General features: G+C 44.9%; 1 protein-coding gene across 1 annotated transcript in view; it reads right to left on the reverse strand.

The window, feature by feature from the left end:
• Positions 1-24158, reverse strand: part of LOC139379087 (VPS10 domain-containing receptor SorCS2-like) — a 418987-nt gene that overhangs the window by 63217 nt on the left and 331612 nt on the right. The window contains exons 4-7 of the mRNA XM_071121886.1: positions 11190-11354; positions 9179-9252; positions 6198-6262; positions 3462-3580 (exon numbers count right to left, since the gene is read on the reverse strand). Coding sequence (XP_070977987.1) covers positions 3462-3580; positions 6198-6262; positions 9179-9252; positions 11190-11354 — 423 coding nt within the window. The remainder of the gene's footprint in view (positions 1-3461; positions 3581-6197; positions 6263-9178; positions 9253-11189; positions 11355-24158) is intronic.

Raw genomic sequence — 24158 nt, forward strand, 5'->3', positions numbered from 1 at the left:
CATCAAACGCTTTGCGTCTTCGTACAACCGCTGTGGAATAATCATTGAAGAATGAGACCTTTGGACCTTTACATTGACTACCGTCAGAGCCGATGTTTCTAGCCGATGTTTCTAGCCGCATCCATGACGCGCTGCTTGTCGGTGAAGTTGTGGAACTTTATAACCACTGGCCGTGGGCGCTGGTTGGGACCGGGTATTGGTGCATGAGAGCGATGGGCTCTGTCCAGCTTCACACGACCAGCCTTAGTGTCCATTTGTAGGTAGCCAGGGATCCATTCCTCAAAATTGTTTACTGAACGTGTCCCTTCAGAATTATCCGGGAGTCCCACAACACGAATATTGCATCTGCGTCCTTGATTATCCAAGTCGTCAATGTGTTCCGCCATTTCACGCACCTGTTTCTCAAGTGCTTTTATCTTAGTGTCCATAGATGTAGTTGAAGTTTCCACTGTAGCAATTCTTCCTTCTGCCTCATCAACACGTTTCACAACCCTCTGTAGTTCAGTTGAATGGCCTGCTATTGCTTCCAAGACCGTTCTTATCTTAACATTGGTCACTTTAATAATGTTATCAGTCATCTTTTGAATCACCAGGTCCATTGTGCCTGGATCCGCAATGTTGTTAGCTTCGCTAACGTTAGCTAGCTCCTCCTGCACATCTACAGGGATGGTGGTTTTGGTCGAGTTCTTAGTAGTTTTGTTGAGCATGTTGTCAGAGATTTTTGAGAAATAGCCGTCAAGACTCATTGTAGGACAACTTATTTAGCCAATTCTACCACTTTTTCAAGCTAGGAGATTAATGTAAAAATATAAATTTACGAATGCCACGGGAGCTCGCTGAAACACAGTGTTCTCTCTACGGCGTCATTTTGTCCCCCCCCTTCTATGATTTTCTATTTCTATGTTTTGGCCGGGTATGGTTCTCAAGAGAAAATGTACGCTCACGACGCTGCACCTTGGTCCAGTTCTTTTAACGGCTGTGACAGAACTTCCCACCAGCAAATGACCAAGCAGTGTGGTAAAGAGGACTCCTGGACATGGGAGGAGATCCTGGATGGTAAGGGACCCTGGAGGCAGGCTGGGGAGTATCGCCGTCCACGGGAGAAACTGGAGGCAGCTAAGGCGGAGCGGCAACATTATGAGGGAACACGGCTGGCAAGGAAGCCCGAGAGGCAGCCCCCAAAAAATTGTTTTGGGGAAACACGGGGAGTTTGGCAGAGTCAGGTTGGAGACCTGAGCCAACTCCCGGTGCTTACCGTGGCGAGCATGTGACTGGTCAGGCCCCTTGCTATGGGTGATGCGCACTGTGTCTCGGCCGAGCATTCACAGGCCGGTGTGCTCGGTGCCAGCGTCACGCATTTGGAAGTGGGCATCCAGCCAGAACGGGTGGTGCCAGCCCTGCGCTCGAGGACACCAGTGTGTCTCCACGGCCCAGTGTATCCGGTGCCTCGGCCAAGGAAGAGGCCTCCTGTATGTCTCCCCAGCCTGGGGAGTGCTGTGCCTGCGCCCATCCCGGAGCCTCCAGTGACGGCCTCCAGTCCGGATCCCCAGTGACGTTCTCCAGTCCGGAGCCCACAGCGACGGCCTCCAGTCCGGGGCCCGCAACGAGGGTGCCCAGTCCAGGGCCCGCTACGGGGGTCCCCACACCAGAGGTGCCACCAAAGTGGGGTGAGCCAGCGGTGGAGTGGGGTCTGCGTCCCACACCTGAGCCGCCGTCGCGGATAGATGCCCACCCAGACCCTCCTCTATAGGTTTAGGTTTTGCGGCCGGAGTCCGCACCTTTGGGGGGGCAGTACTGTCACGCCCTGACCTTAGAGATCCTTTTTGTGTCTCTATTTTGGTTTGGTCAGGGTGTGAGTTGGGGTGGGTATTCTATGTTCTGTGTTTCTATGATTTTCTATTTCTATGTTTTGGCTGGGTATGGTTCTCAATCAGGGACAGCTGTCTATCGTTGTCTCTGATTGGGAACCATACTTAGGTACTCTTTTTCCCATCTGTGTTTGTGGGAAGTTAACTTTGTATGATGGCACATAGCCTTAAGCTTCACGGTTTGTTTTGTATTGTTTATTGTTTTGTCGGCGTCATTTTGAATAAAAGAGAAAATGTACGCTCACGACACTGCACCTTGGTCCAGTTCTTTTAACGGCCGTGACAGTGTCTACTACTATAGATACTACTGTAGCTACTACTACAGATACAATTATAGATACTACTATAGATTATGCTATAGCTACTACTATAGCTACTACTATAGTTACCACTATATATACTACTATAGCAACTACTATAGATACTATTATAGCTACTATTATAGCTACTACTATAGCTACCATTATAGATACTATTATAGATACTACTATAGATACTACTATAGATACTACTATAGCTGTTATTATGTATACTACTATAGCTGCTACTATATACACTACTATAGCTACTACTATAGCTGCTATTATAGATAGTACTATAGATTCTACTATAGATACTACTATACCTGCTATTATAGATACTACTATAGATACTACTATAGCTACTACTATACCTGCTATTATAGATACTACTATAACTACTACTATAGCTACTACTATAGTTACTACTGTAGATACTACTATAGATACTATTATAGCTACTACTATAGCTACTATTATAGATACTACTATAGATACTACTATAGCTGTTATTATGTATACTACTATAGATACCACTATAGCTACTACTATAGATAATATTATAGCTACTACTATAGATACTATTATAGCTACTATTATAGCTACTATTGCTACTATTATAGATACTATTATAGATACTACTATAGATACTACTATAGCTGTTATTATATATGTATACTATTATAGATACTACTATAGATACTCCTATAGCTGCTATTATAAATACTACTATATATACCACTATAGATACTACTATAGATACTATTATAGCTGCTATTATAGCTACTATTTCAGTATAGCTACTATTATAGCTATTAAGCCCACTAGTGACAATGGGAGCTCCATCATATGACGTGTAATGTCCTTACAAACAACCATTCCTTAATAAGCAAGCGTTCATTAACATTCCTTCATATATGAATGCCAAAGTGTGTAGATTAAGAGAGGGACATTTCAATCATGAGGATGTCATTAGGATTTTATGCAGTGATACATATGGTTGATTTTTATCTCAGATGTTTTTGTATGTTTCTGTATGTATTTTGTATTTTGTTTCTGATTTGTCTATGAGATGTGTCTGAAACGTTGTTCCCCCCCTGCTGCTGTCTTGGACCAGGTCTCTCTTGAAAAATAAATGTTATGACAATAACACTAACCTGGATAAACACAGGTTGTATAAAATCAAGCGAGCTTCCAATACCATTGTGTCTATACCATTGTGGCACATTATAAACAAACAATCGTGAAGACATATCACAAATACAAAGGGGTTTTATAATAAATGTGTCTTTACCTTGACAAATATGTAGTCGTCCTGGACTGAGAGAGAGTTGTGGTCGATCTTCCCCAGGAACTGAGCCGTTACGGTCTTGTCTGAGCAGTTCTGGATCAGACAGGTTACATACAGGTACCCTGGGGAGAGAGAATTAAGGGGGCAGTTGTTAGTGCCCCACCCCCAGAATACACATTAGTGTAGGGGACAATGTACAAATGTTTTTCAGAAATATATTTAATTGGGTAAATGTATTTATTGGTTTAATTTCATTTTGATAAGACATAAAAATCCAATGAATTGAAGGTTATTTGTTGATGTAAAAATCTGTGTACCAATTTTAAGGTTGTTTCGTTAGATATGGTGTGGGGTGGGGTTACGCTGAACCGTACCGAATTTCACACACAGCATCTGCATCAGCAACAACTGTAGTGGCAAGAGTCGTCAGGGAGATGACAAGCTAGCGATGTTGCCATGGGTGGGCCTTGGAAGGGCATAAGCCCACCCACTGGGGAGCCAGGCCCAGCCAATCAATATGGGGTTTTCCCTACAAAAGTGTTTTATTACAGACATAAATACTTTTCAGCACCCCAAGGAGGCTGACAAGGACTTGGGGAAAAATGTGCAGCTGGAAAGTAAAACGAAAGTAAAAAATTAGGAAAATAATAGTTTTGGCCCTACAGACATCGATTACCACATGAATTATGTGGATAGTGTGAAAGACTGGTTGATGGAACGTGGAGATGTTTTAATAGAGTTAAACCAGGTTAACCTGTTTATGTGAGTCTGTGTAGACCTGTTCATTGTGTTCCTTTATGTATCTGGATGTGTGACTAGACGACAGTGTGTCCATGTGTCTGCATTAGTAGCCTCGCCGCTCTCCACATCAATCTCCCTAACGACACACACAGACCCTGCCAGCCTCCCAGCGAGCCAGCCTCATCCATCAACCCTCCACCCCTACCTCCCATCTACCCCCTCATCACTCACCATCCCTGGGCATAGACCCTAGGCAAGTCCCAGGCTTGTGTGCTGGCCTAGGCCTCTCTCTCGGGCTCAGGTAGATTGTGTGACCAGGCCACCAGGCCACCATCCGTCCCCCCTGGTACCTGCCATCGTTTAACCTTGACAGGACCCAGGGTGACGGGGGCGCAGGGGGAACAGCTTGGTCTGGCATGCCTGGTCGCCCAAGCTCCTCTAACCCATCCGTCTGGAAGTGGGAGCTGCCGTGCAATGGAGAGGTGGGGGGAGGGTGGGGGAGAGAAGGACCATGTGGCTCTGCCTAGCCCAGGGAAGAGCTCTCCTGCCTGGGCAGCTGGGCCAGACAGACAGCCTCTCTGGTTCTCTGAAAAAACACGGCCCAGGTTTGTTCCAGATGACAGGTTCCAGACTCTAAGCTGCATGTTCAGTTCCCCATCAGAAAGTATAGACACACCTATGGGATTTGGAAGTTGTTTCTCGTTTTTTGGGGGGGGAAGATGATTTGTTTTAAGTGACTTCATATCAGGGGAGATGTGTTGTGTAACAAACAAGGCATTAACATGTTCTCTCCTTCATTTGTCCTTCCTCTCCTTCTTTCCCTGTCTTCCAGTGTCAGTCTGTTTTATTCTCCTGGTCTACTCTGTGGAATGATGGGTTGTCAAAGTGTACCGAGCGGGAAGACATGGCTCAGCATTTTAAAGAAACACACATGCATTCTATCATAGGCATGCAGACACACACACACACACGCACACTCCTTCTACACCCTCCACTCTACACACTCCTATTACCCCCTTGGTGGGTAGTGCAGAGCTAACCTGGCTGGCTGCTGATATGACAATCCACTCTGACTGGGGACCTGGGCACTGAATTCCCCCTGACTCCCCTCTGACTCCCCACTGACTCCCCCCTGACCTCCCCTTGATTTCCCCTCTGACTCCCCTCTGACTCCCCCCTGACTCCCCCCTGACCTCTCCCTGATTTCCCCTCTGACTCCCATCTGACCCCCCCTGACTCCCCCCTGACCTCCCCCTGACCTCCCCCTGATTTCCCCTCTGACTCCCATCTGACCCCCCCTGACTCCCCCCTGACCTCCCCCTGACCTCCCCCTGATTTCCCTTCTGACTCCCCTCTGACTCCCCCCTGACTCCCCCCTGACCTCTCCCTGACCTCTCACTGACTTCTCCCTGACTTCTCCCTGACTTCCCCTCTGACTCCCCTCTGACTTCCCTCTGACTTCTCCCTGACTTCTCCCTGACTTCTCCCTGACTCCCCTCTGACTTCCCCCTGACTTCTCCCTGACTTCTCCCTGACTTCCCCTCTGACTCCCCTCTGACTTCCCTCTGACTTCTCCCTGACTTCTCCCTGACTTCCCCTCTGACTCCCCTCTGACTTCCCTCTGACTTCTCCCTGACTCCACCATGACCTCACTAGAAGGTCAACCCATCACCCCCTTTATTACCGGAGTCTACACTGAGGTTTACACTGAGTCTACACTGAGGCAGATGAGGGACAGGCCAATAGGAGGAGAAGGAGAGGGATCGAGAGAGAAAGGTTATTGGTGCCTGTGGGAGTGGAACAGACAGTAGACTTGTCTTGAATGGAGAGGAGGAAAATGAGAGATGGGTAGTTGAGGGTGGCAATGTGTGTTCAGGGGATACTAGAGGAAGTAGGTGTACTCACTTTGTAATAGTGTATAGTCAGTGAGGAAGTGGGTAAGGATAGAGTTCACAGAAAGTCCAGACATGCGTGCACACTGAAAGAACAGCACAGTACCTCCACTTGTGTCCTGCATCTCCATATGCACCAAGTCAGGGTCCACATCTACACCAGCCACAGACCTGAGACAGAGGAAGCTAGAATTAAAGTTGAAAGTTGGAACAACAGAACTCATCTTCTTGTGCACTTCACCCGCCCTTCCTCCCTCTCTCTCTCTCTTCCTCCCTATTTCTCTCTTCCCCCTCTTTCTCTCTCTTCCTCCCTCTCTCTTTCCCCCCTCTCTCTCCCTCCTCTCTCTATTCTCCCTCTCTCTCTCTTTCCCCGCTCTCTCTCACCCCCCTCTCTCTCTGCCCCCCTCTCTCTTCCCCCCCCCCCCTCTCTCCCCCCTCTCCCCCCTCTCTCCCGCCACTCTCCCTCTTCCCTTTGCCACTTTCTCTCTGATTAGAAGTCAGTAGTGAAGTCTGTGAAATCTCCTCAGCTCTTTAAAGATATATGTTAAATATATAAAACCTCCATTACGGTCCGTATGAAGAGCCTGTATGTGCAATTACTGTAGCAGGTTGTGGAAGAGAGGGAGAGAAGAAGGTAGGAAAAGAGGAAAGGAGGGAGGGAGGGAGAGAGAGAGAACACAACTCCTTTTTGTATTCTATCAAACGTCTGCCATAATATCAGTATTCTACTCACATAGTTTGGCATTCTCTGAGATGTTCTTTTCGTCTGCTCATGGCCATCAACACCACACGAGCCACAAGTTCACGAAACCCGTAACCAGTTCACCTCAGTTCTATTTCCTGGGATAGCCACTAGCCAGTAACAACCTCTAAACCCAACTCTGAATAAGTTGAGAAACAGAGTGGTATAAAGCATCAGTGTCTGAGGCATACATCTTGTTGGACGGACCACCCCGTCAGATAGTAGCTGACTAGCTCTTTCAAGTGAACTTGATTTATCAGGATTGGCTTCCAGACCATTCTTCTCTTCCACAGGGAGAACAAGGCTATTACAGGCCTAACAATCAGCTAATGCTGGCCTATCGGAAAGCATGGATGCTTTGACAGGCTTTTTAAGGCCCAGGAGTTTTCCCTGTCAGCGCATGTGGTCAGAAAGCACTCTCAGCCCTAGTGTGTTCTAGTTAGAGAAAAATCAAATCTTGACCCTACGACTGGAGCAGGAACAACTAGGCCCTAGACATATAACTACTGTGTCTCTGTTAGCATTTTACGCCTCACTACATACTGGATATTATTGTATTGTTCAGAGAGTCACTGGCAAAATCAAATGATGATGGTTTTATTAGTAGTCAGTGGTTGGGTTGACACATGTGCTCTGTGGATTATGTACAATGGCTTGCAAAAGTATACACCCCCCCCCCCCCTTGGAATTTTTCCAATTTTGTTGCCTTACAACCTGGAATTAAAATGGATTTTTTGGGGGGGGTTTGTATCATTTGATTTACATGACATGCCTAACACTTTGAAGAAGCAAAATATTTTTTATTGTGAAACAAACAAGAAATAATACAAATAAACAGAAAACTTTGTAGAGACACCTTTCACAGCAATTACAGCTGCAAGTCTCTTGGGGTTTGTCTCTATGAGCTTGGCAGATCTAGCCACTGGGATTTTTGCACATTCTTCAAGGAAAAACAGCTCCAGCTCCTTCAAGTTGGATGGGTTCTGTTGGTGTACAGCCATCTTTAAGTCATACCACAGATTCTCAATTGGATTGAGTTCTGGGCTTTGACTAGGCCACTTAAATGTTTCCCCATAAACCACTCAAGTGTTGCTTTAGCAGTATGCTTAGGGTCATTGTCCTGCTGGAAGGTGAACCTTCGTCCCAGTCTAGTCTCTGGAAGACAAACAGGTTTCCCTCAAGATTCCCCTGTATTTATCTCCATCCATCATTCCTTCAATTCTGACCAGTTTCCCAGTCCCTGCCAATGAAAAACATGATGCTGCCACCACCATGCTTCACTGTGGGGATGGTGTTCTCGGGGTGATGAGAGGTGTTGGGTTTGCGCCAGACATTTTCCGTGATGCCCAAAAATATCAATTTTAGTCTCATCTGACCAGAGTACCTTCTTCCATATGTTTGGGGAGTCTCCCACATGCCTTTTGGCAAACACCAAACGTGGTTATATGTCCATTACATGAATTCCAAATAAAAATCTATTTCAATTACAGGTTGTAATACAAAAATAAATATAGAAAAATGAATACTTTTGCAGGTTAGGAATAGCCTAGACCCATTGTGAGAAGTACATTTTTGGGGGGCAAGTCAGTTAAGAACAAATTCTTATTTACAATGAGAGACAACACTGGGTCAACTGCCTTATAAGATTCCCAGTCATGGCCAGATGTGATTCAGTTTGGATTTGAACCAGGCACTGCAGTGATGCCTCTTGCACTGAGATGCAGTGCCTTAGACCGCTGCGCCACTCAGGAGCCCTGGAGTGTTTGTAACGCTCTAGCTTGGGATGATTTGTGCATTGGGTTTGGACAGATAAATCAAGGATGTCCCGGTTTCAACACAACTGGCTTCATAACCACTGATCTGGAACCAGCTGATAACTCAGACCTGTCCAGGTCTCAACACTTCTGGCTTCATAACCACTGATCTGGAACCAGCTGATAACTCAGACCTGTCCAGGTCTCAACACTTCTGGCTTCATAACCACTGATCTGGAACCAGCTGATAACTCAGACCTGTCCAGGTCTCAACACTACTGGCTTCATAACCACTGATCTGGAACCATTGTGAAGCCGATCATTTCTCTGAGAGAAGAAAACAGCAGGCAGTCTCGATATATGACCTTCTGCTCAGAACTGGAGAGAGGGAGGAGGGAGGAGGGAGGAGGGAGGAAGGGAGGAGGGAGGAATGGAGGAAGGGAGGAGGGAGGAAGGGAGGGATGGAGAGAAAATGGATGCAGAAGGGGAGATCTAAAACTCACAGCTATATTTTATGTTGTAAAGGCAGAGTTACTGAACGGCAAATAAAGCAAGTTATATTATAAAGACAGATTTGTGATCAGAATTTACCAGAATATTCTGCCCTTGGTTACTCGTTCCTGCATTAGAGTCCACTTCCGGCCCAAATCCATGGACACGTAGAGCTGTGAAATAAAAACATCCAACCTATCAAACAACAGTTGTTTACTCAGTAGAAATGTCATGAATTGACATGAAAAAAAATCCAGATAAACAGGATTTGTATGGATGTGAACTGGATGGTTGTCGTAGATTTTCATGTCCGTATTGGTGATTGTGTCATCCCTGTACATCCCTCTGTGTGTGTAGCGAATGGGGAGGTTGTGTGTAGTAGAGCGTACAGTCCAGTAAGTCAAGCAAGTGAATTTTACGGTTCACCTACACCAGGCCAACCTCTATTCATCTTAGTAGGCCATTCCATATGAGTGAATTTGTGTGTGTGTGTGTGTGTGTGTGTGTGTGTGTGTGTGTGTGTGTGTTTGTTGTGTGTGCATGTGCACCATTGATCGGCTTTATAATGAAAATGTATAGATTTTTCTCACAAGGTATCCCAGAAGACATATGAAAAGAACAAACATGATTTCAACCCTGAGCCTGTACACATTCCCTTACTGCCACACACACACACGCACACACACACTCACACGCACGCGCACGCACACGCACACACACACACACAGTGTATTGTAAGTGTACATGCACTTACAATACGCTTACAAAACACAGAATCTCTCACTGAATTCCAGAGAGCCCCATTTATTCATTTTGAGCAAACATAATAAAACTAGATGGCCAGAACCTCGTTAAATCAAACCTGACCATCACAACATTCTCAAAGAATAACCTTGATAGGAATCTCATGGAGTGATCTCAAAAAACTATCTTTCCCTATAAACATATTAATATGACATTATTTTTTTTACACTGTTAAATGATTTTTGACTATCCATCTGTAGCCTGGCCACATGGAGTAGATTAAAACCTAATTTAATTTCATGTTTAATTCATTGTTAATTATTAAAGTGGAGTTCCCTCCATATGCTGTTGCTACTGTGACTGTCTGAGTTATCGGAGAAGAGATCGAAGAGACAGAACATGCAGAGATGTCCCCAGACACTGGTCTGAGGACACTTTTGCACTTTCCTCTCATAACGGCTATGGTTGGGATCCAGGGAAGGTAAAACTGATCCTAAATCTGTGCCTTAGGGAAATTCTCTTTACCCACCTACTCCCTCTTTTCAGCAATGTAAACTAGAATAATATGTAATCATTGCACCAACTATGAATAAAAAAAGCCATTCTGTAAATAAAACAACAGTATGCTATTGAATGCTGTCTTTGTGGGGGAAGGCTATCTTATCCAGTTAATTCATTAAGCAGCCAGGTCACCAGTGATACAAGTCAGCATTCAACGTCCATCGGGAGATGCCGTGGAAACTGGCCACTAGGGGCAATGTTGTGCGCTGTTACCTACGTTTGGGGTTTTTGCTAGGGCATTGTAGACTGGAATGGCGAATAGGCATCTGATTCACAAAGGTTGCAAGTTCAAATCCAGCAAAATAAAGTTGTTTTTGAGATGTTTGCTTTAAGACTGTTCCAAACCTTAACCCTTACCGTAACCATTTGGAGTTAATGCCTAACTTTAAGCTTTCAGACTTACTGCGTAAACTTAACTCTAACATGACAAATTCTGAGTTAATGCCTAAACTTAACCTTAAACACTTTGAAATGTGATGTTTGCAACAATGTCGAAATGTGAAGTTTGAGAAACATGGATGAACGTCTAATTCTGACGTGAGACTGTGAGAGCTGGTTGGAATCAAGCAACACAGTGAAAGGAAAGCAAACTCCTGCTATGAGTTTGTCTTTGTTGTAGACCTGTTGTCATAAAATGCTCAGGTTGGTAGTAAGTGGCCGTATTTATTAGAAAATAGCTTTTGATCGACTGTTTTGCAGCTGAACGATGGTGATTTTGTTCAGGGCAATCTCCTCATAAAAAAAACAACAGACGTCTAAGTCTGGAACAATCGGACTGTGACGTGGTCGTTTGATGGTGACCCACCTTGCCCTCCTTGCAGTAAGCCAGCACCTTGTCCTCCTCCTTAGGGTGGAAGAGGAGGGTCTCAGCAGTGAAGGAGAGGGGCTGGCGCTGGAAAGAGGAGCCCTCGTCTGTACTGATGAACAGCAACTGGTCCCGCTCGTTAATGGACGAACTCACCAGGATCACCTGACAGGGGAGGGGAGAGAGGTCAGAGGTCAGAAGGTAGATACGGATAAGGGATGTGTAATGTGGTAATATCTGAATGAGGAGTAGTGTAGTTGATGAGTTGAAATTATTTAGTTCTGTCAGCAGTTTTATGGTAGTTGTAGAGACACTCCCCCCCCCCCCCCGCCCCCCACACACACACACACACACACACACACACCGTACTCCCAATCAGGGCCATTCTCAAGGCCACCAGAACACTTCATCACCGTGGTCTACCTCTTACTCAGTAGAGACACCATATTGATTATGTAATATTCCCTTTTATAGCTCATAAATGGAACAAATTGTAGTGGAAAACTCTGAGTTTACCATCTCACCAATCACCATTAAGTGTTGGACAGGATAACCATCAATAGGGCTGAGCTATGATCAACACCAACTTATTAGCCAATCGTATTGTTCAAAATTCTGTTATCTGCAACACTCAGTCATGGGCAAACCGTCCAAAGAGGAGAAAGATGGGGCAAACTGTATACACTGAATGTGTGGCATGTTTAATTGCACAAGTTATCTTACTTACTCTCTCCTCCTCTCTCTTCCTCTCTCCTCCTCTCTCATCTATCTCCTCCTCTCTCATCTCTCATCTCTCTCCTCCTCTCTCATCTCCCTCCTCCTCTCTCCTCCTCTCTCTTTTTCTTGTTCTCTCTCTATCTCCCTCTCTCTTCCTCTCTCTCTACCTCTCTCCCTCTCGCTCCACATTGCTATTGCTATGCCCCTCATACCTTAACTATTACTAAGGGCTCCCCACTCTGGGCTGTGTGGTTGTGTGTAAGCGTTTTGTGTGTGTGTGTGTGTCTGTGTGTCTGTGTGTGTGTGTGTGTGTGTGTTTGTGTGTGTGTGTGTGTGTGTGTGTGTGTGTGTGTGTGTGTGTGTGTGTGTGTGTGTGTGTGTGTGTGTGTGTGTGTGTGTGTGTGTGTGTGTGTGTGTAAGGGTTGGATGATCGAGCCGGGTCTAAGCTGGCTTCTATGGAGAGCCACGGTCAATTAACAACCCCTAGCCTGCCTGTTTGTTCTGCCTGCATACAGCTGCCATGCCGCCTGTGGAGAGATGGGGAGAAGAGGCACTGCGGAGGGACGGAGGGAGGGATGGAGGGAGGAATGGAAAGCATGAATACGGAGGAAAAGTAATTAGGAGCTCAGGCTGGCAAGTGAGATGTTTTGTTTCAGGAGGATTGTGAGTGTGTGCTGGTTGTGTCCTAAAAAAAAGCACATATTCGCCAGTCCCCACAAGGAAGAAGGCTATTTTAAGCTTAGGGTTTAGGTTTAAGGTTAGGAGTTAAGGTTAGGTTTAGGGTTTTGGGTTAAGGTTAGGTTAAGGGTTATGGGGTTAAGGTTAAGGTTAGGGTTATGTTTAAGAGTTATTGGATTAGGGCGAGACATTGAATAATTTAGGCTAGCCCTGCCTGCCTTATATCCCATACCTTTCCTCATTGTAAAAATGAATTTGTTCTTAACTGTCTTGTCTAGTTAAATAAATAAAATAAAATAACCTACAGTACTGGTGTTGCAGTACTGCTGACAACCTATGAGTGGCGCTGTTGTCAAACTGACAGAACAGCCAACCTATGAGTGGTGCTGTTGTCAAGCCGACAGAACAGCCAACCTATGAGTGGTGCTGTTGTCAAACCGACAGAACAGCCAACCTATGAGTGGTGCTGTTGTCAAACCGACAGAACAGCCAACCTATGAGTGGCGCTGTTGTCAAACCGACAGAACAGCCAACCTATGAGTGGCGCTGTTGTCAAACCGACAGAACAGCCAACCTATGAGTGGTGCTGTTGTCAAGCCGACAGAACAGCCAATCTCTTGAAAAGCAGCCAAACAAAGGGGAATCAAGGTTAAACCTCAAACTTGGTCCTTCTCCCTGACTTAACGTCATGACAAAAACTAAGCCATGAACTTTCAGAAGCCAGTACAAGGAGAGAGAAACTACAGTAACGCTCCTGAGAGGTCAGATTCTCTTTTCATCACATCCACCGCTCAAAACGGTTTCCTCCGAGTAACAAAGTCACGCTCCCCCAGTACAGTGCTCCTATTGTGTGTCGAAGATAAAAGCTCTCCCAAAAACGTCCGGTGTCTACACTTGAGACAGCATAGTGGGTGTATGATACACCCGGGACAGTAAGGTGTGTAATTATGCCACTCCGTATGTTTAGGCATCAGACAACCGTCACTCTCTTGCGGGAGCTATTCCCAGCTTCTGATCATATTGGAGCCGTCAGTGGTTATTAGTACATCTTTTTTAGGTGGTAGATCAGCTGTTAATATTGCAGATAGATTGTGGCTTCCATCAATTCAATTGTCTACATCCTTTCCAATTGCCCGTCAGTGATTGCGCTTAATCTGTCCCGTGGGTTTAGTGAAGCAAAACAACAACATTGAAAGTCCCGTCACTTCCTCTAATCCCGGATGCTGATTGGTTAAAACAAGTTGTTCCTCAATGTCTAGTATTTAGTCATACAATTTGACATCAAACACACAAATCTGCTTAGCTGTCTTAAAATCCTATTACAGCAAGTGGTATCCATCTTTACTGATGCATGTTGTGTATAATGGGATGGGGAAATGATGGTGGGACAGATCTGAGAACAGATCTGAGGACATAGTTGTTGTTGTACAACCTGGAGAGATGAAGAGATACTAATGCCATGGGCATACGTCACTGGGTAAACAAATACTATCACACGGGGGGGACACACAGAAACGTAAGGCACTGTGGCACACACACACACACGCACGCACGCACGCACGCACGCACACACACACACACACACACACAAACGGTCACGCATAGGGTGGCAAAATACCATGACCTTTCAATAAATTCCCTGGTTTTCCTGAAATCCCGGTTGGAGCATTCCCGGAGTCAGGACGGAATAAGATGGAAATCCGGAATATATTGAAAGGTCCCTGGATTTTGCAACCCTAGTCATGCACCCACACCTATGTGTGCACACCATGCACCCACACACACACCTCACCTCACCCCAGCACACACACTACACCACACACACACCTCACCTCACCACACACACTACACCACACACACACACCTCACCCCAGCACACACAGCACAGTATGCTAGCCATCCAGGGAGAGGACTGGGTGATAGATGATATCCATTACACCAGGGAAAGGAGTGACAGTCCCGACAGAGAGTAGTACACTGTGTCAGAGGTGTCAGGAAGGACCAACTACCCACAGCTACATCCCTTAATGCATTAACCATAGCCCCGTGCATTATGGATATTAGTTTCCAGAGGCAAGTGCATTTGTACTACACTAGTGGCGACTGGCAGGACACGACCCGGCTCTGCAGAGCTGCAGGAGTTGTGACCCATTTTTGGTGGTTATGTTGTCATAGTTGTGCCTCTCTCTCTCTCTCTCTCTCTCATAGTACAGTCAGAGGCTAAGCTTCCCATTAGAACATGAAGGTGTTGTTCAATCACACTCTGGCATTTCTCTCTCCCTTTCCAGTTACCAAAGAAAGAGAGAGAGAGAGAGGTAAAAAGGGCACGAGAGAGAGGAAGAGAGAACGAGTCATGGAGGAGAATGAGAGAGAGTAAGGAGAGAGAGAGAGGGACCTCTGATGAATGACTTCAGACTTAATAATCACAGTGAGTCACAGTATGAGAGTGTTCATCTGTGAGGATCTCTCCCTGCACCGCCTGGTGTTGTGTGTGTGTGTGTGTGTGTGTGTGTCTGTCTGTCTCTCTCCCTGCACCGCCAGGTGTGTCTGTGTCTCCCTTCACCGGCTGGTGTGTCTGTGTCTCCCTTCACCGCCTGGTGTGTCTGTGTCTCCCTGCACCGCCTGGTGTGTCTGTGTCTCTCTGCATCGCCTGGTGTGTCTGTCTATGTGTCTCTCTCCCTGCACCGCCTGGTGTGTTTCTGTCTGTCTCTCTTCCTGCACCGCCTGGTGTGTGTGTGTGTGTGTGTGTGTGTCTGTCTGTCTGTCTGTCTGTCTGTCTGTCTCTCTCCCTGCACCGCCTGGTGTGTGTGTGTCTTTGTGTGTGTGTGTGTGTGTGTGTGTGTGTGTGTGTGTGTGTGTGTGTGTGTGTGTGTGTGTGTGTGTGTGTGTGTGTGTGTGTGTGTGTGTGTAGTGTCATGTCGTGTAGTGTGTGTGTGTGTGTGTGTGTGTGTCTGTCTGTGTGTCTGTCTGTCTGTCTGTCTGTCTGTCTGTGTTATTTTGTAATCACAGGGAGATCGATCTAGTTTGAAGTCAAAGTAAGACATCCATCCAGGTCCCAGAAAATCTAGAATTGTCTTCAAAAAGGGCCACTAGGGGCAACGGTGAGCGCTGTTACCTTCAGGTTGGCTGGTGGCATGCCAGGGTAAAAGCTGTTACCTTCAAGTAGCCTGGTGGCTTGCCAGGGTAAAAGCTGTTACCTTCAAGTAGCCTGGTGGCTTGCCAGGGTAAAAGCTGTTACCTTCAAGTAGCCTGGTGGCTTTCCAGGGTAAAAGCTGTTACCTTCAAGTAGACTGGAGCATGCCAGGGTAAAAGCTGATCTCTGGTGCCGAGGGTTGAGTGCTCAATCCCAGTGCTAGGCAATCGTTTTTGTTTTTCTGTTTTAAGTCTTTCCCTAACTTAAACCCTTAACCACTCTGAATTCATTCCTAAACTTAACCCTATTTTAAACTTATCCCAAACCTTAACCCTTAATTTAACAAGATGTGAAACCCCCAGTACGAAAAGAGTGTTTTTGCTTTCAGTTAGGTAACAGTGTCTCAACTTAAAAGTCAAAAACGGATGTTTACTTTGACTTCACCCATAGACGTTTGGAAAAACGTGGACACCTTGTTGTGATTACGTAGATCCACCTGGGTAATTTCTTCATAGACCACTAATTGACATCTCTTCAGCAGGTTCTCAACCATAAAACACTTAATACACTGAGAGTGCCTAAACTAACTTTCGGTAATAAGAATGCAAAATGTACAGTTGAAGACGAAAGTTTACATACACCTTAGCCAGATACATTTAAACTCAGTTTTTCACAATTCCTGACATCCTAACTGTCTTAGGCCAGTTAGGATCACCACTTTATTTCAAGAATGTGAAATGTCAGAATAATAGTAGAGAGAATTATGTATTTCACCTTTTATTTCTTTCATAACATTCCCAGTAGGTCAGAAGTTTACATACACTCAATTAGTATCTGGTAGCATTGCCTTTAAATTGTTTAACTAGGGTCAAACATTTCGGGTAGCCTTTCACAAGCTTCCCACAATAAGTTGGGTGAATTTTGGCCCATTCCTCCTGACAGAGCTGGTGTAACTGAGTCATGTTTGTAGGCCTCCTTGCTCGCACACGCTTTTTCAGTTCTGCCCACAAATGTTCTATATGATTGAGGTCAGGGCTTTGTGATGGCCACTCCAATACCTTGACTTTGTTGTCCTTAAGCCATTTTGATACCACTTTGGAAGTATGCTTGCGGTCATTGTCCATTTGGAAGACCCATTTGCGACCAAGCTTTAACTTCCTGGTGTCTTGAGAGGTTGTTTCAATATATCCACATAATTTTCCCGCCTCATGATGCCATCTATTTTGTGAAGTGCACCAGTCCCTCCTGCAGCAAGGCACAACATGATGCTGCCACCCTTCACAGTTGGGATGGTATTCTTTGGCTTGCAAGCCTCCCCCTTTTTCCTCCAAACATAACAATGGTCATTATGGCCAAACAGTTATATTTTTGTTTCATCAGACTAAAGGACATTTCTCCAAAAAGTGTGATCTTTATCCTCATGTGCAGTTGCAAACCGTAGTCTGGCTTTTTTATGGCGGTTTTGGAGCAGTGGCTTCTTCCTTGCTGGGCGGACTTTCAGGTTATGTCGATATAGGACTCGTTTTACTGTGGATATATATACTTTTTGTACCTGTACCTCTTCACAAGGTCCTTTGCTGTTGTTCTGGGATTGATTTGCACTTTTCGCACCAAAGTATGTTCATCTCTAGGAGACAGAACGCGTCTCCTTCCTGAGCGGTATGATGGCTGCGTGGTCCCATGATGTTTATCCTTTTGTGACTAGGGGGCAGTATTTTCATTTTTGGAAAAATAACGTTCCCGTAGTAAACGGGATATTTTGTCAGGACAAGATGCTAGAATATGCATATAATTGACAGCTTAGGATAGAAAACACTCTAAAGTGTCCAAAACGGTAAAAATATTGTCTGTGAGTATAACAGAACTGATGTTGTAGGCGAAAGCCTGAGAAAAATCCAATCCGGAAGTGCCTCATGTTTTGAAAGCGCTGCGTTCCAATGCGTCCCTATTGAGCAGTGAATGGGCTATCAACCAGATTACTCTTCTCCGTATTCCCGAAGGTGGCTACAGCATTGTGACGTAGTTTTACGCATTTATGTTGAAGAATACCCGTAAGCGGCTACATTGTGCAAGTGGTCACCTGATGGCTCCCAGAGTGACTCTTGCGTAAAATACAGAGGTAGCCATTATTCCAATCGATCCTACTGAAAAACGAATTGTCCCGGTGGATATATTATCGAATAGATATTTGAAAAACACCTTGAGGATTGATTATAAACAACGTTTGCCATGTTTCTGTCGATATTATGGTGCTAATTTTGAATATTTTTAGGCGTTTTCGTGACTGCAATTTCCGGGCGATTTCTCAGCCAAACGTGAAGAACAAACGGAGCTATTTTGACTGCAAAAATAATGTTTTTGGAAAAAAGGAACATTTGCTATCTAACTGGGAGTCTCGTGAGTGAAAACATCCGAAGCTCATCAAAGGTAAACGATTGAATTTAATTTTCTGATTTCCGTGACCATGTTACCTGCTGCTAGCTGGACAAAATGCTATGCTAGGCTATCGATAAACTTACACAAATGCTTGTCTAGCTTTGGCTGTAAAGCATATTTTGAAAATCTGAGATGACAGGGTGATTAACCAAAAGGCTAAGCTGTGTCTCAATATATTTCATTTGTGATTTTCATGAATAGGAATATTTTCTAGGAATATTTATGTCCGTTGTGTTATGCTAATTAGTGTCAGTCGATTATTACGCTCTCGCATGCGGGATGGGGAGTAACTAGAGGTTAAACCTGTTTGTACAGATGAACGTGATACCCTCAGCCATTTGGAAATTGCTCCCAAGGATGAACCAGACTTGTAGAGGTCTACAATTTTTTTCTGAGGTCTTTTAATTTTCCCATGATGTAAAGCAAAGAGGCACTAAGTTTGAAGGTAGGCCTTGAAATACATCCACAGGTACACCTCCAATTAGTTGAAATGATGTCAATTAGCCTATCAAAAGCTTCTAAAGCCATGACATCATTATCAATAATTTTCCAAGCTGTTTAAAAACACAGTCAACGTAGTGTAAGTAAACTTCTGACCCACTGGAATTGTTATAAAGCGAATTATAAGTGAAAAAATCTCTGTAAATAATCTCTGTAAACAAAACAAAATTACTTGTGTCATGCACAAAGTAGATGTCCTAACCAACTATTGTTTGTTAACTTTTTAAGGCTGCAGGGGCAGTATTGAGTAGCTTGGATGAAAAGGTGCCCATTGTAAACGGCCAGCTCCTCAGTCTCAGTTGCTAATATATGCATATTATTATTAGTATTGGATAGAAAACACTCTGAAGTTTCTAAAACTGTTTGACTTATGTCTGTGAGTATAACAGAACTCATATAGCAGGCAAAAACCTGAGAAATTCCACTTCCTGTTTTTTTTCTGGGGGTGGCAGATCTTCATTGTAATTATGAGATTTCTGTGGTTTGAATTTTGCGCCCTCTATTTTCACTGGTAGTTGTCATATCGATCCCGGTATTGGGATTGCAGCCGTATTAACAATATATTTTTGGAGTGGTTGAAAAATTGACTTCAATCTAAGTGTGTGTAAACTTTCGACTTCAATATCGCGGACTGCAGACAATTATACATTTCTATGATGGAGAACAGAATTCACTGGATCACCCGCACAGTGGAGAACAGAGTTCACTGTATCACCCGCACAGTGAAGAACAGAGTTCACTGGATCACCCGCACAGTGGAGAACATATTTCATTGGATCACCCGCACAGTGGAAAACAGAGTTCACTGGATCACCCGCACAGTGGAGAACAGAGTTCACTGGATCACCTGCACAGTGAAGAACAGAGTTCACTGGATCACCCACACAGTGGAGAACATAGTTCACTGGATCACCCGCACAGTGGAGAACAGAGTTCACTGGATCACCCGCACAGTGAAGAACATAGTTCACTGGATCACCCACACAGTGGAGAACATAGTTCACTGGATCACCCGCACAGTGGAGAACAGAGTTCACTGGATCATCCGCACAGTGGAGAACATAGTTCAATGGATCACCTGCACAGTGGAGAACAGAGTAGACTGGATCACCCGCACAGTGGAGAACAGAGTTCACTGGATCACCCGCACAGTGGAGAACAGAGTTCACTGGATCATCCGCACAGTGGAGAACATAGTTCAATGGATCACCTGCACAGTGGAGAACAGAGTAGACTGGATCACCCGCACAGTGGAGAACAGAGTTCACTGGATCACCCGCACAGTGAAGAACAGAGTTCACTGGATCAGCCGCACCGTGAAGAACAGAGTTCACTGGATCACCCGCACAGTGGAGGACAGAGTTCACTGGATCACCCGCACAGTGGAGAACAGAGTTCACTGGATCACCCGCACAGTGGAGAACAGAGTTCACTGGATCACCCGCACAGTGGAGAACAAAGTTCACTGGATCACCCGCACAGTGAAGAACAGAGTTCACTGGATCAGCCGCACCGTGAAGAACAGAGTTCAAAGGATCAGCCACACTGTGTAAAGGAGAGGACAGGAAAAGCAGGAGAGGAGGCTGGGTTGAGAGAACAGTGCAGAGCAGGATTTGGCCCGCCCTCCTGCCCTCTCACAACAGAACCTGACACTTACACAGGCATTTTGTCCAGGTAAGGCCAACGAGCGTAATCAGCACCCACATAACCTGCCCCTGTCACAAGCACTTAGACTGACGTCAGCTAGCTGACCAAGGGTGGAGGGGGTGGAGGGGAGAAAGGGGTGGAGGGGAGGTGGAAGTACTGAGAGAGAGCGAGTGAGACAGAGAGAGAGACAGAGAGAGAGAGCAAGAGAGAGAGTGATGGGGAGATAGAGAGCGAGGGGGAGAGCGAGGGGGAGATAGAGAGAGGGGGATAGAGGGAGAGAGAGAGACAGAGAGAGAGAGTGAGGGGGAGATAGAGGGGGAGATAGAGAGAGGGAGATAGAGGGAGAGAGAGAGAGAGAGAGAGAGAGAGAGAGCGAGGGGGAGATAGAGAGAGGGAGAGGGAGAGAGCGAGTGAGAGAGTGAGAGAGTGAGTGAGAGAGAGAGAGAGAGGGAGATAGAGAGAGAGTGAGTGAGAGAGAGGGGGAGAGAGAGAGAGCGAGAGAGATGGAGAGAGAGAGAGAGAGGGGGGGAGAGAGAGGGGGGGGGGGTAGAGAGAGGGAGAAATTAGAGGGAGAGACTATGGCCTACATGGGTCTCCAGTCTGCTCCTGCCAGCCGCAATTAAAGGTGCAGGACTGATGAGGCCCTCTCATGCAACGTCCTGCCTGCCTTGCCCAGCCCGGCTCAGCCCGGCTCAGCCCACAGAATTCAATTACCACTTATCAACAGTGACAGAGAGCAGCGCTGGGATTCACATACTCATCTCCCCACACACTGAGACACATGGAGACACACCACAGAGACCCAGCATGTCTATAAGCACAGGGAGGAGCTACTGTCTTCAGATGCTGTGTGTGTATATTCAGGTGTGTATTCTGCTGAGTGTATGAATGTATGTTAGAGAGAGAGAGAGAGAGAGAGAGAGAGAGTGAGAGAGAGAGAGAGAGAGAGAGAGAGAGAGAGAGAGAGAGAGATTACTGAGCATGAACTGCGGCCGATTTGTTCCCTCACATGTGGCTCAAAGGTCCATTCTCTAACGAGCTGTGGGATAAAAGTAATCATGTCTGATCCACCAGGGAGATTCATTCGCTCGGAACACTCACATTTTTATGTATATATACAAAGAAATATCAATAGAAAACAGGTCAAACGTAACGAAGTGCAGCTAGTTTGCCGTCTTTCCATCTTCAGTTTGAAGTGATTGTGTTTGAGTTGTTGGCTAGATCTTCTGAACAACAATGTCCTGATGAGTGAGCACATTTTCTATGCCAGGTGAAACCACACCTCATTAGCTCATTGTTATGGATGAATCCAAATAAATGTCTCTAGAAAGCAGCTTAAACAAATGCAAATGCAGCTACTTTGTTGTTATTCTGGCTGCCCTGTTTGACGTGACTGTAAGTTAGTCATAGTTGGCTTGCTAGCTAAAGAAGGGATAAAAACGTTGCCAGCCGGTATGGCAAAGGAATATTTAGAACCAACAACTGTGTCGCATCCATAGATACGGAACAAAGAGGCTTAACGACTGGATCTGGCAACCAAAACGATAGAACAAACGTCCAGCTGGCTTGGGTAGCAACACTAGATTTGTGTCGGGACTATATCTTGTGGAAGGATGAAAAAGTATGAATAAATTAAACAAAAAAACCTTTTTAATTAAAATATGTAAATCATTATTTGAATATGTTGGTAACCTGTTGTATAAAAGTAATAATGCCCTCGAAGGTGGTGTTCGGAGGATAACAACACACATGCCAACGATAGTGCCAATCAGATATCCTCCAAACACAAGCTTCTAGGGCATTATCACTTAAGTGGAAATGTCTAGGAGCAAAGTGGGAGGCCACACAAACTCACAGAACGGGACCGCCGAGTGCTGAAGCGCGTAGCGAGTAAAAATAGTCTGTCCTTCATTGCAACTCTCACTACCAAGTTCCAAACTGCCTCTGGAAGCAACGTCAGCACAATAATGTGCCCATAAAATGGGTTTCCTTGGCCAAGCAGCCGCACACAAGCCTAAAATCGCGATGCTGTTATGGGATTTTTTATGAATAATGACTAAATTATGTATACATTTAATGTAGTACGATAACTAACCAAATACTACCCTGTCACTGTATGATTGTATGAATCTTATTAGAATCATAACACTAAATCTTATGTGTGTAGTTTTAGTCAAGAATTAGAACAAGGACTTTCTGTTCCTTGTTAGAGACAAATGGAGCTATTGTCAGACCGGCTAGAATACTGTGTTCCTTACAGGACATTCTGTCCCCACCCAGGGAGGGGAGAGACCTTGGGCTTGTAGTAGATTGTTTAACAGGTGGCAGACAATTTGTGAGTACGAGAAGACTTGTGAACTATGTTGCCATTGTATCTGAGAGGAGGAGGGACATTTATGATGAAATGTGAGGTATATAGACCAATGTACCGGAAATGATAGGCAGAGCTCTCTAAATAAACATTCCTGACAATTGTAGCTGGGCCTCCGTCTGATTCATTCCATCCAGTTTCCTACAAATTCTGGGTATCAGGCTGAGTAATCAATTCAATTTGGTTTATGAACACTGAGAACTTAATACTCTTAACAATTGGTCCTTCAAACCGGGAACCGGTATATACCTAAGATTGGCAGAGACGGTGACGGGATACACCGTCAAAAAATCTTTATTTACAATTTTGGGGGGAATGATTTAAGATATCTTTGATTTGTTGTTCTAAAGTGTTCAGAATTGATCAATTATAGAAGCTTTGTTATTTGTTATTCCAAACAGATTCACAAAGGGGTTCTACTTTATAATTGAACCAAAATCGATAGGAAAGCAGGTCCGCGATGACCTGAGGTGAGGTGCGCTACCACAAATAAAACTAAACTTAATAACAGAGTCCCGTTCGCCCGAGATTAAGAAGGGATACTAAATGAGTGTTGTTAGATAGGACGTTCATCTTGTACAAACAATAACTAACTGGTCAAAAAGGAGGAGAGGGAAGCCTAATATAGTGGAGTGAGATACGAGATATTAACTTTAAAAGTCCTATGATGCAACATGAAATAGGAGGTTAACTAGGGATTTACTACCCCTGGGTAAAAGCTCATAGTTGTCCGGGTGAGACCTAATGTCTTATCGACATTCAACTCTATAGATAAAGTTTCCAGAAAGGAAAAACACACATCAAATGTCACATACACATAGACTGTGTAAATATACCCTAGAACAGAACTATAGATACACATTGGTTAAAGAGATATACATAGTGAGCATATACATTGTGAGCATTAAAGAGACACACACATAGTCAGGCAGAAAAGCAACTATAGTAGCTAGGTAACGGTAAACAGCACATACATAGATCATAGAAATATATACACATAGATAGTGATAAATACCATAGCTACTAGTGACGGCAAGGATTTATCAAACATGGATAATAAATCCTCAAAGGAGGTCCCGGAATTAACGGGATATGAGCGCTATATGGAGCAAAAGGATAAAATAAATGTCTATTTCGGTTTAAAGTGGTGAAAGAAGTATGAATTTGACGGACGTTTAAATAAAGAAAAACTGGAATCAATGATTAAAGAAATAAATAGGGTTTGTGGGGACAAGGTAGAGAAGCGATGGACAGAAGGGCTCGACACCGCCCGTGTGTGGTTAGCCCGAAGCGAGGAAGAGATCAGGGGGAGAAAAGAAAAGGGAAATACCAGGGAAAGAAGATGTAGGTTGCCAGGAACAGAAAAACCTAAATTGTATCTCTCTCTGGCCGATCGGGCGTGGAGAGATAATCCTGTTGATGAAATAGTGGTGGTGAGGATACGGCAGCAGGTGCTACCCGCACAACCACCACCCCCATATGTGGA

Source organism: Oncorhynchus clarkii, chromosome 21, assembly GCF_045791955.1.
Source record: "Oncorhynchus clarkii lewisi isolate Uvic-CL-2024 chromosome 21, UVic_Ocla_1.0, whole genome shotgun sequence".
Taxonomy (NCBI): Eukaryota; Metazoa; Chordata; class Actinopteri; order Salmoniformes; family Salmonidae; genus Oncorhynchus; species Oncorhynchus clarkii.